This window comes from Coturnix japonica, chromosome 12 (genome assembly GCF_001577835.2).
Source record: "Coturnix japonica isolate 7356 chromosome 12, Coturnix japonica 2.1, whole genome shotgun sequence".
Taxonomy (NCBI): domain Eukaryota; kingdom Metazoa; phylum Chordata; class Aves; order Galliformes; family Phasianidae; genus Coturnix; species Coturnix japonica.
Genome location: NC_029527.1, coordinates 589,396 through 606,276, shown reverse-complemented (window position 1 = coordinate 606,276; position 16,881 = coordinate 589,396). Strand labels below are relative to the sequence as shown.

Sequence of the window (16,881 nt, the reverse complement as noted above, 5' to 3'; positions counted from 1 at the left end):
ACATATTCTCTCCCTGAGGTTCAGTTCTTGCTCACCACTTGTGTGCTCCATGTGCTTTATCAGCATAGTGCCTCAGTGAGTGCCGTGCTTTGCTGTTCTAATGCTGTGCAGCGCAAGGTGAGCCAGGTGTGAACATCTGTGCTCATACAAAGCACATGGGACTCCCCTATTGCATGGAAATCTGTGCTCTTCAGTGTAGAGACCTGTGGAAGAAATGGCAGGTGGGGAGAAAGTCAGAGCGAGAGGAGCTGCCGCTGTTACAGAATATCCAATAGGATGATTTTTCAGTTTTCATCATGGTTTATTTTTTTTATGCATTTAAGAGACTACGGCATGAAATGACAAAGAAAAGCAGTTCTCGAGGAGTGGAAATAGCATTGGTTCAGACTGCTTAAAATACAGTGTGTTTTGTTCTTAATGGCTTTGGCTCAAGCAACAGGAATGTCTGAACTTTCTTTTGTGGCTCCCCTTTGCTTGTCCTTGTTCTCTTCCCCCTCCCCTTCCACTCCAGCAGCATTTGAGGACTGCTTACTGCTGAAGGAGAACGACTTGCATAAAAGCCTCCAGACTGCTGGGGACCAAAGTGTAGCTGAGCAGTGCATTAGCCTTGCAAGCCCCTGCCTTTTGCTTAGAGGTAGAACAAAACCTTTCGTGTGCCTCCGTGTCACCTGTTAGACTAAGTGGTGGGGAACAGAACGTGAAATGGACTGTGAGCTGATCTGCTTTGTCAGCAGTGAGTTCATATTTATTTAGTGAAGGTCTGACGATGAATCTCAGTAGCTGACATCTGTTAACTGTGCTAATGTGGAAATACTGTCAGGGTTGAAGCGCTATAAGATAAAGCTGTGCATGCAGAATGTAATCTGGGAGAGAGTGCATTTAGCTCTGGGAATCAAAATAGAGCACAGATGCATAGAAGAGCTGTTGAAATGGGCAGATTCTTATGTTGGCACTTCAAAAAGATTGTAGTTCTTGGAAATAAATAGGGCTTTGTTCTGTGCACAAGTAAATAGTACACAGTGCTAATGCTGCTGCACAGCATTAATTACGTGTTGGAAATCATCATGAACTTCAGAAATAACAGCAGCACTGGGGAAATTGGGGAGTTGTGAATGAGTTTGTCCTTGTCCAGATCACACAAGTGCGGATGTTGGTGTCACAGTTCTGTGGTGTTTATGTCCTTGATGGTCTGCAGCACAGCCCACGTTGTGTTGCTGCTTGCAGTGGGTTTCTGTTTTCTCCGCTAGGTGCTGGCTTTGTTTCACTCTCTTTCTGACAGATTTTTTTGACACACACAATAGGTAAAAAGAGAGGAAAGAGGTTATTGCCAAATCGTGGAATCACCAAGTCTGGAGAGGGCAGGGCATGAGACAAATGGCTACGGTTGATTTATTTCTCTCTCTTCTTGAGAATCAGATGAGGAAGCTGCTGTGTGTTGGTCCCGTTGGTGGCCCCGAGCATTGCGTCCCTTTAGGCAGGTGACCGCAGCCATCTATGCTCACTGTAGCCTGGTCCACCTCTTTCACGTTGCCCTGATTTTTGTTCCATATTTCTCAGTGTGACTGATGGGCAGAACATGTTTTAAGAGCTGAGCTGACGTTTCCAGGACACTTTGATCACAGGGCAGAAGTGCATTCATAAGATGACTTTGACTGGTGCTTGTGATTCCTTCTCTTTGTTTTTAAGGCAGTGTGCCTTAGCGGCGCTGAACGATGTCCGGCAGTACCTCAGCGAAGAGAACGGGCACGTGGCTGTAAGTTTCTTGCTGAAGATGGATTCTTGAACTGTTTCTCTCCAAAGCAGGGTCTGTCCCCTGCGCAGTGTGCAGTGAGTTATTCCGGTATCTCTTTGCTTATCAGATTTCCTTCTGTGATGACTGTGTGTTAAACCTGCTCTGCTGCTGTAGTGAAAGGAGCGCTTCAGTGCAGGGTGGTGGTTACACACTGAGCGATCACGTCTGTGATATGAAGGACTTACAGGGGATGGGATTATAATGAAAGAACCGTTTCCCTTCTCCACACTATGTCACACACTGCTAAATGTGTCTTTTTTTTTTTCTGGCTGCACTTGTTTTTGTTCTGTGTTTCAATTTGCTGGTGTTTCAAGTAAAGATGTATTGAGCAGAAAGTGGCCTGGATGCTGTTTGGCAGTTGTGTTATTGGTAGGGGAGCAATCTCTGAAGACAGCCAGAAGAACTCAAGGTACCTCGTGGTATATCTGAGTTTGTGGTGACAGAATGCAAAATGCAGGTTGCAGGTTACCTTTACATTGTGGGGCGGTGAAATGCTGTTATGCTCAGAGCTAAAGGTGTTTGTCCAGGAAAAAAGGCAACATATTTCCTTACCATTAACAGGTGAGACTTAGTGGTCTTGCAGATGTTCTGCTGATAGTTTTACCCTTGTATTTTCAGCATCATGTGCCTGTACTGCAGAGATGGTACAAAAGTAATGCTGATACCAGCTGGGAGATTCTGTCTTGTGTCTGTGTCTTACTGTCTGACCACAGACTGCAGATCCAGGGATGGCTTTCAGTGTATTCCATGGAGATGTAACGCATCATTTGGGATCTCCTCGGGTCAGACTGAGCACAGCCTTGAATCAGATGCTGAGTTTCTTTTCGTGATTGTTTGGGTTACTTTATTTTCTGGGCATATCGGTGTCTTGACTTAAAGGCAGTGGATTGGAGGAAAGAAAAGTGTTTTCATTGCTTTCCTTCACTCTGAGAGACTTCAAACCCTCTTTTTAATTGTTCTTATTGTCCCTGACACAGGCTATAGTGCCTTGTTAATTCTTCTCTCTTTTTCTGTAACTGTTTCTAGGTTTTTGATGCTACAAACACAACTCGGGAACGCAGAGAAACCATTTACAAATTTGGTGAAGAAAATGGCTACAAGGTGAGTCAAAAGCAGAAGAGCTCTGAGCTAATGGCTGGCCGAGCAGGGCAGTGCCTTTTTGCTCCCTTTGCCTTGTGTGTGCTGAGTTAACAGGTGTACCAGACAAGCAGTGTTGTTTGCTAGATGTGTAGTCAGTGGTGTGTTTTGTGTCCCTGAGCATTGTGTGTGATGCAAAGTCACCCCAACTTCATTTTCCTCGTCCTTAATGTTGGTGGTGTTAGGAGCTACTGTGATGCTTTGCTTACATCATCCTGGATGTGTAATTCTCAGTGTTTTGTTAGCAAGAACTATTTAAACTGCAGTTCTTAGTGCAGGTCAGATTTTCCCTGCAGAAGCATTAAAGAAATGTGTGTAGTTCTGTGTAAACCAAAGGCTTTCAGTGGCTTTCTGCCTTCTGTCCGGGGTTGCTTTGCTCCAACTTTGCATCTCCCTTAAGACAGCTAAACACAAACTTTGTGAGTGAAGCTGCTCCATTACTTGAAATGTTCTGACTTTGTTCTTTCAGAAGCATTGGTTAATTTTTGTGTGGCTGAACTTGCTTTCTCCTCATTTATTTCTCACTCTTTCATCCTAATTTTTTTTCATTCCAAAATTGTTCCATGTTGCTCTGGAAGGCAGAGTAAAGCCCAATGCTTCAGGGAACAGCCAGCCAGCAGTTTCTGCTGAGTAGGTCTGAAGAAACAGGGTGCTTGAGTGAATGAAAGGAAGCGTAAGGCAGCTTTGTTAGGAAAGGGTTAGCATGGAGGTGCTCAGACTGCTGACTGTGCGTGTTGGTGTCCAGAGGCATCTTGATTCAGCTGCTCTCTTCCTTCTTTCTGTCCACATGGCTTCCTGTTGGGATTGAAGACGTTTTTTGTTGAGTCAGTGTGCGTCGATCCAGAGGTCATTGCTGCAAACATTGTGGTGAGTACAGGAAGGTTGGCTTTAACCTCTTGAAATCACGAGATTGTAGAATATCCACTATTTATAGAGGCACGTTATGAGAACTTCCAATAGTGAAAACCATTAGTTGCTGTTAATGGAACAGTTTGCCTTTATTTTCTCATCTACACATTAACTCAGAAGTTAAATTCTTTAAAAATTAGCTCTTAATTAGAATACATGTAGAGCAATGAGTGCCAGAAAAGGAGCTTTTGTGTTGTGTTCCCCCTGCCCCCGTTTGTTTAAACTTACCCTAAGAAGAGGAGGTAACCCCATGCACTGCTCTCGTTTTTGTTTTGAGCAGCAAGTGAAGCTGGGTAGTCCTGACTATGTTGATTGTAGTAATGATGAAGCAACAGAAGACTTCATGAAAAGAATTGAGTGCTACAAGAACTCCTATGAGACTCTGGATGAAAATCTTGACAAGTGAGTGATGCAGTAAAGCTGTGATCACAGCTGGGTTATATTAAGCTGTTTCATTAGGGGATGGGTGATCCCATGTTGGGGCTGAAGGCTTTCTGGCCATGGCTTTCATAGCTTGAGCTCTGTTTCTGCTGGTAAACTAGAGACAGTTGAGGTGCAGCCTGGAAGCTTGCGTGAGGGATAACTGCCTTACGAGTTTGTTCTGGGACTGTGCTCTGCCTGATTGTTCCTACTTGGAGAATGGTGCGATTCTTCTGGGACAGAGCCAGCACTTTCTAAATCGTTCCAGATGAGCCGTGGTGATTTTTGTTATTGGTGTTGTTTGTCTTTCTTTAGTTTTTGTTTTTTTAACAGATAGGGAGAGCTGACTGATCTGTAAACAGAAATTAATTTGTTGATGTGGTGGGGATCTGTTTTTATCACATCAGTCTTCAAAATGTGACTTCTAAATTTATTTACCCTTGCAAGTAATCCTGTACACGTAGGGCTATGAGGAACTCTCTTACCTCCATCATCTGCTTTCTTGCCAAAGCACTCAATTGTTTTTCATTAACTTTCAGTACCTGAAAGTAAGTTATGGGTGAATCAAGTGAGAAGGAGCCAGGATTTCATTCTGAGCTGCACTCCTATCAGGGCTCCTGGTTTGTTTCAGGATCAGGGCTATAAAGAAGGCTGAGCTCCATTTTGATGTAATTGAGTGTGAACAATGTAAAGCTGATGCAGTCAGGTCAGCTCATGTGTGAAATATCTGTGATGGACACAGTGGTTGTACCCATGTGGAACAGCAGTGATGGGACGCAGCTGAAGATGAGGCGATGGTACCTGCTTCTCATCACCTCCATGTGGCTTTAGTATAAATTGTCTTGTTTAATTATGGTGGCTATTTTCAGTTTGTTAGGCTTGTATTGTCCTTTAAGGGCACTACTCTGAGATGGGAAAGGAGGAGTGAAATCTGAAATTATAACCTCTGTGGTGCAGGGGGAGCAGAATTCATCTTGTGCTTCTGGATGAGCACTTTGTTTCTGTCACCATTTGAGGATTGCCCTGCAGTACTAATGGTTCTTCCAGGGGTAATTGAGGGTTTGTCCGTTGCTGTGGCTTATTGCCCCTTTGTTTCATTCCACTAGAAACCATGTGGGGTCTTATTTTATTTTTTGTTGTCGTTTGCTCATAAAAGGGATCTTTCTTACATTAAAATAATGGATGTTGGAAGGAGTTACCTTGTGAACAGAGTAATGGATCACATCCAGAGCCGAATTGTCTACTACCTCATGAATATCCATGTGACTCCTCGGTCAATCTACCTCTGTCGACATGGAGAAAGTGAACTCAATCTGAAAGGGAGAATAGGAGGCGACCCTGGACTGTCTGTCAGGGGGAAAGAAGTAAGTCAGTCCCTCCAGAATAAGCGTGGCTTTGGGTTGTATTTCCATCTGTGTGTAGTTTGTGCTGCATTATTACAGCTTCCTGCCTCTACACCCTTTTAACATCTTAAATGATCTCTTAGCTGTGTGTGTTGGTAATGGGAACTGAATGGATGCATTTTGTGTGCTGTGGGTTGGTAGAAGCTCTTCTGTCTGTTTTCGATTGAAATGTCTGCTTATCCTCGGGCACAAAGCACTTGTCAGGAAGGCTTTCATTTCAGTTGTAGCTCTGTAAAATCCTACCTTGTTGGCTCAGCTGTAAAGCTCACAGCTTAAAGGGGAAGGGAAAATTCCTAAAGATAAAAGTGGGAATGGCAGAATACACGTCTTCCTTTTACTCCTCTCCTTCCCTCCAGCATTCCCCTTGGCTTAACAGAGCGTGCTTTTAGCAAAAGCTTTGACAGTGCCATGTGGCAAAGTTATAATGAGTTTGCAGAGTCTAAAGCTTGCGGCTTCCAATTTGACACGGTACGTTGCTTCTGAGCCCTCATCCATCTCATGGCTTTTCTTTCAGTTTGCCAAGAGCTTGGCACAGTTTATTAATGAGCAAAACATCAAGGATCTGAAGGTTTGGACCAGTCAGATGAAAAGGACAATTCAGACGGCTGAAGCTCTGGGAGTGCCTTATGAGCAGTGGAAGGTTTTGAATGAGATAGATGCGGTAAGTTCTGCTCTGAATGTCTGAAGGGCTGCTTTGTTTGCCAGGGATGCAGGAAACATCATCTTGTAATGACGTGCCTTTATGTGATAGGAGGTGATCTAAGCGGTAAATCTGGATGCTAGAAAATTGTGATGCATTCCTGTTAAATGTTTTCTTAAAATTTAAGGATAATTAATTGAAGAATGATGATAGTTCTGGTTTGTTTTCCCCATTAAGCCATTCCTCTGGAGAAGAAACAATGCCAAGAAATTGTTATTAGTGGGTGGGGGCTGGAAGGGAGAGGAAGAAAAGACAAAGGAGCATTGCTAGTCGGCACTTCCAGCTGCACCTATAGCACACAGAGAGCTGCTGTAGGTAACACAGCTCATACGATGGCCTCGCTTGCCAATGTATGTAGCTTCACCCCTGGTGAGTCAGTGATTCATGCAGTGATTGAGTGATTCCTTCCACCAGCATCTGGGTCCAGCTCAGTGTCCCGTCGTTGTGCCTAAAGATTCTCTCTCAAGTGTCAGAGTGAAAAAAAGCCTAATAATTAGTTAAGTTCTATTTCCACGTGATTGTACTATTAAGTGATATCTGCTGTTCGCACTGTTGGGAGTGGGTACATTGTCATTATTTTTATTACCTGTAGGGAGTGTGTGAAGAAATGACGTATGAAGAAATACAGGAAAATTATCCTCTTGAGTTTGCACTGAGAGACCAAGACAAATACAGATACAGATACCCTAAAGGAGAGGTATGCTGCTTTTTTCTCCCAAGGCGACTGACTTCCTCATCGTCCTTAATACAGACATGCTGACTATTAAAAGCATTTTTCTTCCTAAAAATGTCATACTCTTCTCCACTGGAAGCACGTAGGGACTTGTAAGGGCTGATTCCAGCAGCCTGGTCCGGTGGTTGGCGATCCTGCATGTAGCAGGGGGTAGAAACTGGATGGTCTTTGTGGTCCTTTTCAACCCAGCCCATTCTGTGATTCCAGTCTGTTTCATTTGATTCAGACTTTGAAAAAATAATAGATTTGGAAAACCAGTTGAGGTATTGGATTTTATAAGCATTGATTTTCCGCTGGTCCTGCAGTGGTGCAACGGGAAAACTGATCGCAAAGCTTCAGCATATTGCCTGTGCAAACGTGCTGTCAGGACTGCCTTTATTCATTGCTGTTGTCGATAATGGTTATTTTGCACTTGGTTCTGGATGAAAAGCTGCAGAAATCCATGGCCATATTGGTCTTTCACTTTAATAAACTCCTCGCCTCTGGGAAAATAACTTGCTGGCAGCTTTTCTAGAGCAAAGCCATTACAGCAGAGCAATTACCAGCTGCCACATGGCCTGTGTGCTGCTGCTGAAGGCTTTGGATCCAGGGCAGCAGGGCAGGCGGGTAATTGCAGCAGCTGCTCCGAACCCTCCGTGATAATGAGGAACCAGAGCCCCGAGTCTTCTTTGCCCAGCAGTCAAAAGTAATTCGCTGTGATAAGAGCAGGCCCCTCACAGGTGTGACCTCTGTCTCGCTAATGAAGCAGTCATTAAGCTGCAAAGTTCTTCTAATCCGTTTGAACAAGAAGCATTTGTTTTCCTGATGGAATCCTCCTCTCCATGGGGGATCCCCTTGGTGGTCACCAGTGGTGCCTGCAGGCAGGGCCAGCCCTGGTGCCAGGCTTCACCTGGATGTTTGCTGATGTTCTGGATTAAACTGTGGGGATTTTGTGCCCATTCTTGAGTTGGTGTCTGATTTCATACAGCTCTCCCACCAACGAGGGTTTTTTTCTCAATACATTTTCTCTTTGATATGGGGAAGATCCAATTTAGGATCAATTGAGCTTTTAATTTATAGAAAATGATTACTCCAATGGCTGGCAGTGTCTCAATATAGCATACAAAAGAGACTAACGTGCAGTTAAGGTATCTGCTGTATAGATGTTATATGTTCTCCCTGTTTCATGTTCTGTTCTTTTCTTTTCCCTTTCTGCCCCACTTCTTTCCCAGTCCTACGAAGACCTTGTTCAGAGGCTGGAGCCGGTAATTATGGAACTTGAAAGGCAGGAAAACGTGCTTGTCATTTGTCACCAAGCTGTCATGCGCTGTTTGCTCGCATATTTCCTTGACAAGCCTGCAGGTGAGTTTTCCTTCCTGTGTTCCAATTGGTCTCCTTTGCTATGATACTCTGAAAATCTGCCGATAAAGGTTCGAAGCAGTGACTTCTGCTGCCCTGTGATGGTACAGGAACTTGTGCTGGGCAAATACGTGTGCTCATATTTGATCTATTATGTGACTTGATGGGTGATTTTACTGAGCTGCTTCTCACCTGAAACGTTTGGTTTTTCTCCTTTATTTTAATAGCATATCTGTATTGTACAATGAATTAAATAGGTGCGCTGTCAGATAGACCTCGAAGTGCTTGTCCTGGCACTCGATAGAAGAGTTAACATGTCTGTTACCTGTATGTCATGTGTAATTCAGTGTTTGATTTCCCAGAACAACTGCCTTACCTGAAGTGCCCGCTGCACACTGTCTTAAAGCTGACCCCAGTGGCTTATGGTGAGTAGTGCTTCCAACCAGTCCAAACGCAGCATTACTAAGGTCCGTGTTGTCTGTAAAGGCTGTGCAGTATTTAGCTTAAAATGTTTATTTTACTATAAAAGAGAGCGAAACAGGCTTGACTGTGTGTGTGTCCATACAGCCTTTTTAGAATCCATGAATCCTTTGGTTTCTGTTTTCTTTGTGTTATGGCAAAAAATGTGTTTGTATTGTGAGGACCCCAAAGCTGTCAGTGTCTGGAATTGCTAAGGATGGTTTCCTTACTTGGTTCATATGCTGTTAGTCTGCTGCTTCTGGCAAACTCCTGCTGCTTTGCTATAGTCCGGTAAGATCTCAGCCTTTATGGAGGTGTTTGAGGATCTTGTTTGTTAGATGACGAGCAAATTGAATTACGTCTAGGGTTACCATCTCAGGGAGGCTCTTATCTGTAACCTTGAAATAATCGTGCTCTGTTTGAGATATTTGTTCCTGAACCTTCGCACCACCACATGAACTTCCCTCATTTGTTTTTGCTGGCGTGTTTCTTAGCAGCTGTTCTGAGTGCTGAGCTCAGGGCCTTCAGCTGCAATTTGCTGCCAGCTGTGGAGCGCAGGGTGTGGGTTCCAGCATGTACTTCTCTCTGCTTTTAGGCTGGCAGCTAATGGCATTTTTTGTACTTTTCCACCCCAGCTTAGCACCCGTCTGCTGTAAAGTGTCCTTAAGAAATGGCTTAATTGTATCTTCTGATACCTTATCACAGATCAGAAGATCGCAGACCAAGAGGAGTAAGTGCACAATTTACCTAGGAAACAAATGGCCAAAGGAGGTTGAGTTGTTCATGGAACAGTCAAAGCTGCCTTTGATGGTCAGCATCAAAAAGTAGCAGTGTAGAAACGTGCTTTGGTTTGGTTTTACATTCAGATAAAGTAGAGGCAGAATAACCAGCTGTTATGCTGGGAGGCTTCAGAAGTTCTGTGTGCCACTGAATGGTGGTTATCTGCTGCAGTAAGTGCTGTGGGGACATCTGCTGTTCCCAACCTCGCATGACAAGCTGCAGTTCAGGAAATTGAGCTGCAGAACGAGAACAATAAGAACAACGAGAGCTTTATTTAAAGAGAAGGTCGGGATTTGGAAACTGACTCCTCTCAGCTCAGGGGCCATGGACTGTTTCTGCAGTTGAGGGTTTGGGGTTGGGGTTGGTTGGTGTGGTTTGGGGTTGGTTGTTTTTTGTGGGAAGTTTGGTGACTTTGGCAAGAGGGCCTGTGTGTTTTCATCGAATCATAGGATGGTTTGGGTTGGAAGGGACCTTTAAGATCACATAGTTCCAACCCCCTGCTGTAGGCAGGGACACCTCCCTTCAGCCCAGGTTGCTCACAGCCCCATCCAGCCTGGCCTTGATGCTTGCAGGGAGGGGGCACCCACAGCCTCATTGGGCAGAGATGTTTCCTGGCACAGCAGGTGAGGAAGGGGAAGTGGTGTGAATTCCTTGGCCTTTTGCCTTCAGTGCAAGAAGGATTAGGGCATTTCAGTCAACCTGCTTCCTAGAATGTGACCACCTCAAAGTACAGGGCTGTGTGAAGTTCTTATGTGCTGCTACCTCTATAGAATTCTTTCAAGCTAAGGCCTCCCTGGCAGCCATGGGGGCAGGGTGAGTGGTAGGGGCTGGGAGACAGGTGGGGGTTTGAGTGGGAGCACACAGCACAGAAGCTGCTCCTTGCTGTAGGTATGGACCTTCTCATCACTAATTAAAAGCCAGTTAACAAACAAAAATGTGTTGTTTTTTTAATCAACAGGATGTAAAGTAGAATCTATATTTCTGAACGTTGAAGCTGTAAACACGCACAGAGATAAACCTGAGGTAAGAATGTTGTGTTGTTTTTGAACGGGAGGTCTTGACATAATGTTCCGATCTTGCTGATTCCCGTGTCCTTGTGGTTAGAAGTGATTTTGTAACTGCTGACCATATTTAATCTTGCACACGGAGCTTTGTCAGGGTGGAAAAATCCTTCTACTGAGCACAGGATCCATCTGAAAGCTGCATGAAGTTCTTTAGGTGTTGTCATTCAGTGGAAGTAGATCACGGACACAAAGTACAGTCAGGAATGTCACGCTGATTTTGGAGAGAGGCAGGAGTTGGTACTCTCCCTTTGTGGGCCTCTGTGCTCTGAGGCACTGATGTGTGCTAATGTTGGTTGTGCTCCTTGCACAGACAGAGCAGTTCCTTTGAGAAGTCCCTTCCAGAGGTTCCCTGTTTCAGCTCCCCTCTTGCTGTGTTACAGAGGTTACGTATCGTGTGTCGCGATTAAAATATTCTGGTTCCCTTGCAGGTCCTCGTGCTGATGCTGCTGAGCCTGGCAGCGGTTCCTTGCTGAGGCCACAAGCTGTGCCTTCTAGTGAATTAAAAGTCACTTTGATAATGTGAGGGGAAAAAATGCTGTGGAGGTGTTCAGAACAATGGCTTACAGTGAGAAGGAATACAGAGATAGAGGTGTGCAGTCACAGGACACAAAGCACTGCCCTTACATGGGGCACATGTTTGTGCCAGAAGTGTTGGAAGGGTCTGCAGAGATGCTTTGTTTAATGACTCGGCTGCTGTGAGTTCTGTAATACTGACTTTGGCCGTTCATAGTCAAGGCATTTCCATCAGGGGTTGCATTTCCCTTCCTTCCTTCTCTTTCCTCCTTTATCTTCATGCTTTACCACATCAGTGTCTTAGTTTGGCTTGTTAGGTTCAGGAAATCCATTCTCATTTCATGGTGCCTTAAAGCCTGGCGAGCATAAATGAGGATGTCTTAGAGGAAGAGTTGCTGTTATGTGTGTCGAATTAAGTGGGTCAGTTTAATGTGTCCAGTTTGTCTCATTAAATCCTGGTCCTGGATTTACAGCCTGCCGAAGTTCCTTGGGAATTGCTGTTGGAAATACCACTTGATGTTAATTTGGGAGGAAAGCTGTACGTGTGGCTGGCCAGCAATGTGGTCATGCTGGCAGTGGGGAGGGAGCACTTCAGGTGCACACAGAGGATGGTGCAGGCAGTGGCACAGACACAGAGCTGGTTTAGAATGAAAATAGATGGATACAACAAAGAAGGCAAAGAGCAGAGAAGTGTTTGGGGTTCTTCCACAAAACCATTTCCCTGCCCTCCAAAGAGACCCAAAGTGGGGCAGTGCGGGTGGTGATCTGTTGTTTGTTGCATAGCTGGGCATAGCCACTCCTGTCTGCATTTGGATGTTGCTCAGAGGGCTGTGCATGTTTCCAAAGCTTTCATCTACACAACCTACAAAAGTGCCAATTGTTCTGTTAAATGAATTTTTCAAACACTCTGTTGAAGTCAAAGCATTTAATTAAGTGTCCTGGATATCAGCAGCACTCAGCAAAGAGGCTGTGATGAGGAACTGCCTGCTGTGCTGTTCCGTGCCCACACAAGGAATTTGTTGCCCTGCCTGCAGGACAGAGTGCTCCTTATCTGCTGCAGTGGAGGGGATGTACTTTCACCCTGCTGCAAAGTACAGCAGTGTTTATGGAGCTCATTGTGTGCGGGTGATTTGTCTGGAGTGGACTGAAGCCTTGTGTTTGTGGGCACTGCAGGGGCTGAAGTGGCTGACCTCAGCTGGAGGAGTCCTGTCTGCACTCAATACAAACCAGGGACGTTGCTTGAGCTACTGCCTGGCTCCTCTCTTTATTGACAAAACAAGCGCTGGGTAAAACATCTGCTTTGTGCTTCTGCCTTGGGAGATGAGCAACAGATAGCAATATTGCTTCCAGCAAGGAAGCCAGATCCCCTTCTCCCTTAGTTTTGCTGAGGGAGGAGATGAGGTGTTTGTTACCGACTTTGTTTAGCACAGGGTGAAAGGCAGAAAGCCTGAAGAACGCATGAGGATACCGGCAGGGTATTGTTAAATGGGCCACGTTTGTACTCGTCGTGTTAGAAATACTCTCAGCACTGTTCTCATGGTCTGCATTCGTGGCTGAAGGGAGAGCAGCTCTTGCAGGGTCTCTGGGTCTCTGACGGGCAATGCTGTGGCAGGTTGGGCTCCTGGGGCTCGTTGAGCAGCCCGTGCTGTGCCTCCTTGCCTGGCAGGCAGCAGAAGGTAACGTGTAATGGGGGGTTTTGTTGGTCCTGCTGCTGCGTGATAAATGCTCTGCTCTGTATCTGTGTTGCTGTACAGAACGTAGCCATTTCCCGACCTCCTGAGGAAGCTCTTGTTACAGTCCCTGCTCATCAGTGAAGGTGCTGACCAACCATCCAACTTGGGTGCTGTTTTCATCTGCTGCTTCAAAATACATTGAAATAATAACCGTTCCGGTCGTCTTGAAAGAAAAAGTAACGATGTAAAAGCAGAAGGCCAAAGCCAACAACCCAAAGCCTGCAGTGAATCTTTGTACAGAGCGTGGCTTGAGAGAGCGATCCCAATAAAACCTGTTTGGTTCATTGCAGATGAGCAGCTGAGCAGTACTGGGCTGGCTCTGAACTGAGTGCTGTTTCCATGTATTGCTGTAATATGAAGGTGCTGCAGCGCTGACTCAAAGCTGCTGAGCTGCTATAACAGCCAGTGAGCGTTTAATGTCAGCTGGAGCGGGTTTGTCCAGGAAAGCCTTGAAGCACACGCTAAGTTTGTTCTCCAGGCACCGCTGTTCTCTGTTCCGGGGCCCTTGGGAGCAGCTGGGGTGCTCTGCTGCACCAAATAACAATCTGTAGTTGCTGTGCAGCCTTAATCCTGCTGCTCTGCAGTGCTGGAGCACTGTGTGTGCTCAGCAGTGGAGAGCAGAGCAAAGTAATGCCACAACTGCTAGCGTAGGGGCAGGAATGTGCATAAGTGTTTTCAATATGCAGCTTCCCTTAGCAGCTGTTGTGCATTAACTGGCCTTCGAAGCAGAAGTGCCTTTCCATTCCCTCTCAATGAGAAACCAAGAGTGGAAAAATAGGTGGTACTTGTTCTGCTGGAATGGGCTGGGTGAGTGCTGGGTGCAGCCTGGCTGGCTCTGGGGCGAACACAGGTCAGCCTCAGTGCTGGGAGAGACGCTGGGTGATGCGGGGAGCAGCAGGGGGTTATTTGCTGGCCATTTGCTTGTAGGTGTGTTCTGTCTGATGGAACGGTGCATGGTCTGCATGAGGCTCTGCCTCCCTCCAGCTGGGCTGCAGAGACATGCTTGGAAGGAAAATGCCGAGCAGCAGGGCTATAAAACCATGAGGTTATTACCTGATGGCAGTGTGACGTCTGCCAACGTGCCTTCACATCACCAGCTCTTCAGGGAGACATTCCATCTGCCCAGTGGCTTTGCTGCCTATGAGGAGCAGAACAGGCTTTCTGGCTGTGGGCATCAAAGGGTCAGTTCCCTAAAGAAGCTGGACACAGAGCAGGGAGGGCTTTCCCTCCATCCACAGTTTGTCCTTTTTGATGTGGCTGACGATCTTTGCTGTGTGGTGTTATTTGCACATGTGTAGCAATGGTGTGGTCACTGAGGCCACTCAGATGCTTTCCGAGTGTCCCTGCCGAGCTCTGGGCCTTGGTTTCTGTTCCCAGCCTTGGAGCTCTCCTTGTGCTTTGTGGTTACACTGAGACACTGAGCATCAGAACTTGCCCAATGTCTGTGTAAGCGCTGAGCTGACCGAAGCTCTGCTGATGCTGCACCTCGTGCCTTCAAGTGCTTTCTGTCTTTAAACCTGCAGAATGTAGGAGTGGACCGGTCGAGGGAAGAAGCCTTGAGGACGGTCCCCAACCACCTATAGCTGCAGCGCCGCAGGCAGCAGCCCTTCCTCCAGCACCTGAGCACGGAGCAGCAGCTCAGAACAGTGAAGGCATCGCTGGGCGCCAGGCAGAGCGCAGCTCCCCTCCACCTTCGGACGTTTGGAATGTGATGCAGCTGCTTTGGAGAGCGGCTGTGGCTGTGCTGAGCTCCTGGTGCCGAAAGGCAGCGGTGACAAGAGACCCATGGCAACGGAGTCCAGTTGGTTTTAGACTAATGTATGTAAAGTTGTGCTGTTTCAGTGGCTTTTAGTGTTCATCAGCAAGATGCTGAATTGCCCGTGTCGATTTTACTGTCAGATTTTAACTAGACTTTACTTTCGTTTAAGTGTTTTTCTAAGAATTTCTCTTATTTCTACTGTGAATGATTGCCTGGAGTTACAGGGATGTTTATTTAACACAGCTGGAATCCTGCATTGAGAGCAGTGGAGGCTTCCTGATGCAAAACTGCTGTTCTGACCGTGGGCTGGGAAGGGCTCTGCATGCAGAGGCTGGAGGAGCTGCTTTTCTTTTTAGCACTGTGATTTTGAGGCAATTTGGGGCTGAATCTCAATATGTATTTTTCTCTTTACAACCACATCTAACAGCTACATCAGGAAACAGTACAGAAAGGGTGGGTGGTGTTCCACCTTTCTTATAGCTCATGCAAGAAAACATCAGGTAAATTGTGAATCCTTCGCCATGTGGCATGCCGGCCTCTTTGTCTTTCACTTACTGTTTTTAAGCAGCCTCCCAGTGCCCCAGTTCTTTGTTGCTGTTCTGTAGTTCTCTGTGAACCTCCAGTGCTACAAATGGCTTCTCTGTGCCCGCTGCCCTCCTGAGCACTGACCTGCTGTGCATTTGGTGTGATACCTGCAGCCAAGTGAGCAGCCAGCGCTGTGCAGGCTTTGTGCTGGACAGGGGTTGGTTTGGGGGGTTGGTTGTTTTTTTATTCTCCAGGCCTTCCCTTGTAGTGACCAAACCTCCACCACCTTCATTGTTGGTTTAAAAACCAGAACCCAACTTTGTTCAGTTCCTGTGTGAAGTTCCGGCTCCTCATAAGGCTGTTTGTGAGCTGGGGCTGCGCTGTCTTCTCTTGGTGCAGGGTTTGTCAGTAAAGGTGCTGCTGTCATGGTGTTTTCATAAGGAGCTGCTCTGCTCAGGATGTAAGAGCCATAGCACAGCGCCGGGCTGCACTGCAGGGGAGGGCACTGAGTGACCAGGACTGCCTGCTGTGAGCACTGCTGGCTCCAGCTGTGTGTGTGTGGCCCATTAGCTCAGCACTGTTCTTCATCCAGCTGTGTTGGTAGCTATGGTGTGAGGAGGGCCCGCACGATGCTGCTCGGCGTACTGAACTTACTGATGCATGGTAACCAGGGCCACCTTTGTGCCCAACACATAGAAACGCTTCCCCCCCTCCCCCCCCCCCATTTTGTGTTCCTTGGGAAGGCAGCGCTGTGCTCCTCCAGACCCGCTGTGACCAGGAGCCGTTCCCAGCTCTTCCCAGGTTAGAGGGGCTGGGGAAAAAGGGGGGCAATCCTGCTCCAAGGAACGGGGTGGGAGGAGAGGTTCCCCTGGCAGGAGATGAGCTGGAGGCTGCTCTGTCCTCCCCTTCTCTGACCTCTTCACCATATCAGAGGTGCTGTATAATTCCTTCAGGCTAAATGTGTTATGTATGGTAGGTATTTTTATTGCCTGCTTTTGACTATACTGTGAGTGTTTTACTAGGTGGGTGTGCTGTTAAGAAAAGAAAAAAAAGAGAGAAGGTTGTATAGAAGTGTAAATAAACTGTTATGCTGATACTTGAAGAGTAAAAAAATGATGAAGTTGGCTGTGGGACTTTGGTATTAAAGCAGCAGCAGCATCCACCCCTCCCTGGCTGCTGGGCCTCACTGCCAGCTGTGTGACTTCCAGCTGGGAGGCACTGCTGGGCACTGCAGAGCATCGGCACCACCCCAGCAGCTGCCCTTGTGCTGCCCTCCTTCCTCATGCAGCCCCATGGAAGCAGCACGGGGAGGTAGAAGCCCTGCTCCAGCCTTGTGTGTTTGTGTGTTCCACCACCTTCTGACTGCTGACACACTCACTAGCTCGCGATGCAAGTCCTTCCTGAAATGAGATTAACTGCCTTTTCTTACGTTGTCGGCCTTCACTGTTGTAGCCTTTCAGACCAATGTAATTGTTTGACATTTGATCCAAGCAATAAAGATCAAATGCTACACCCTGCGCTGCTGTGTGTTCTCTGCACTGCTGCATCAGTTTTCCTTTAAGGTGGGAATGGTGAAGGTTTGCCCAGTAGAGCAGGACGGTCAGACTATTAATGGC

At 46.6% G+C, this 16,881-nt stretch overlaps 1 protein-coding gene across 8 annotated transcripts in view; it reads left to right on the top strand.

The window, feature by feature from the left end:
- LOC107319562 (6-phosphofructo-2-kinase/fructose-2,6-bisphosphatase 4) overlaps nt 1–16,782 on the top strand; it is a 35,419-nt gene extending 18,637 nt beyond the window's left edge. For 6 of the 8 annotated variants that reach the window (XM_032447278.1, XM_015874484.2, XM_015874483.2 and 3 more), the window contains 11 exons: nt 1,687–1,753; nt 2,819–2,893; nt 3,740–3,796; nt 4,119–4,240; nt 5,415–5,622; nt 6,176–6,322; nt 6,954–7,058; nt 8,306–8,435; nt 8,795–8,857; nt 10,630–10,694; nt 14,505–16,782. In XM_032447278.1, the coding sequence (XP_032303169.1) occupies nt 1,687–1,753; nt 2,819–2,893; nt 3,740–3,796; nt 4,119–4,240; nt 5,415–5,622; nt 6,176–6,322; nt 6,954–7,058; nt 8,306–8,435; nt 8,795–8,857; nt 10,630–10,694; nt 14,505–14,564 (1,099 nt within the window). In that variant the 3' untranslated portion in view covers nt 14,565–16,782. Of the gene's footprint in view, nt 1–1,686; nt 1,754–2,818; nt 2,894–3,739; nt 3,797–4,118; nt 4,241–5,414; nt 5,623–6,175; nt 6,323–6,953; nt 7,059–8,305; nt 8,436–8,794; nt 8,858–10,629; nt 10,695–11,163; nt 11,715–13,002; nt 13,290–14,504 lie in introns of those variants that run through there. The other 2 variants (XM_015874481.2, XM_015874482.2) reach the window with 2 other exon arrangements.
- Nucleotides 16,783–16,881: the final 99 nt, after the last annotated feature.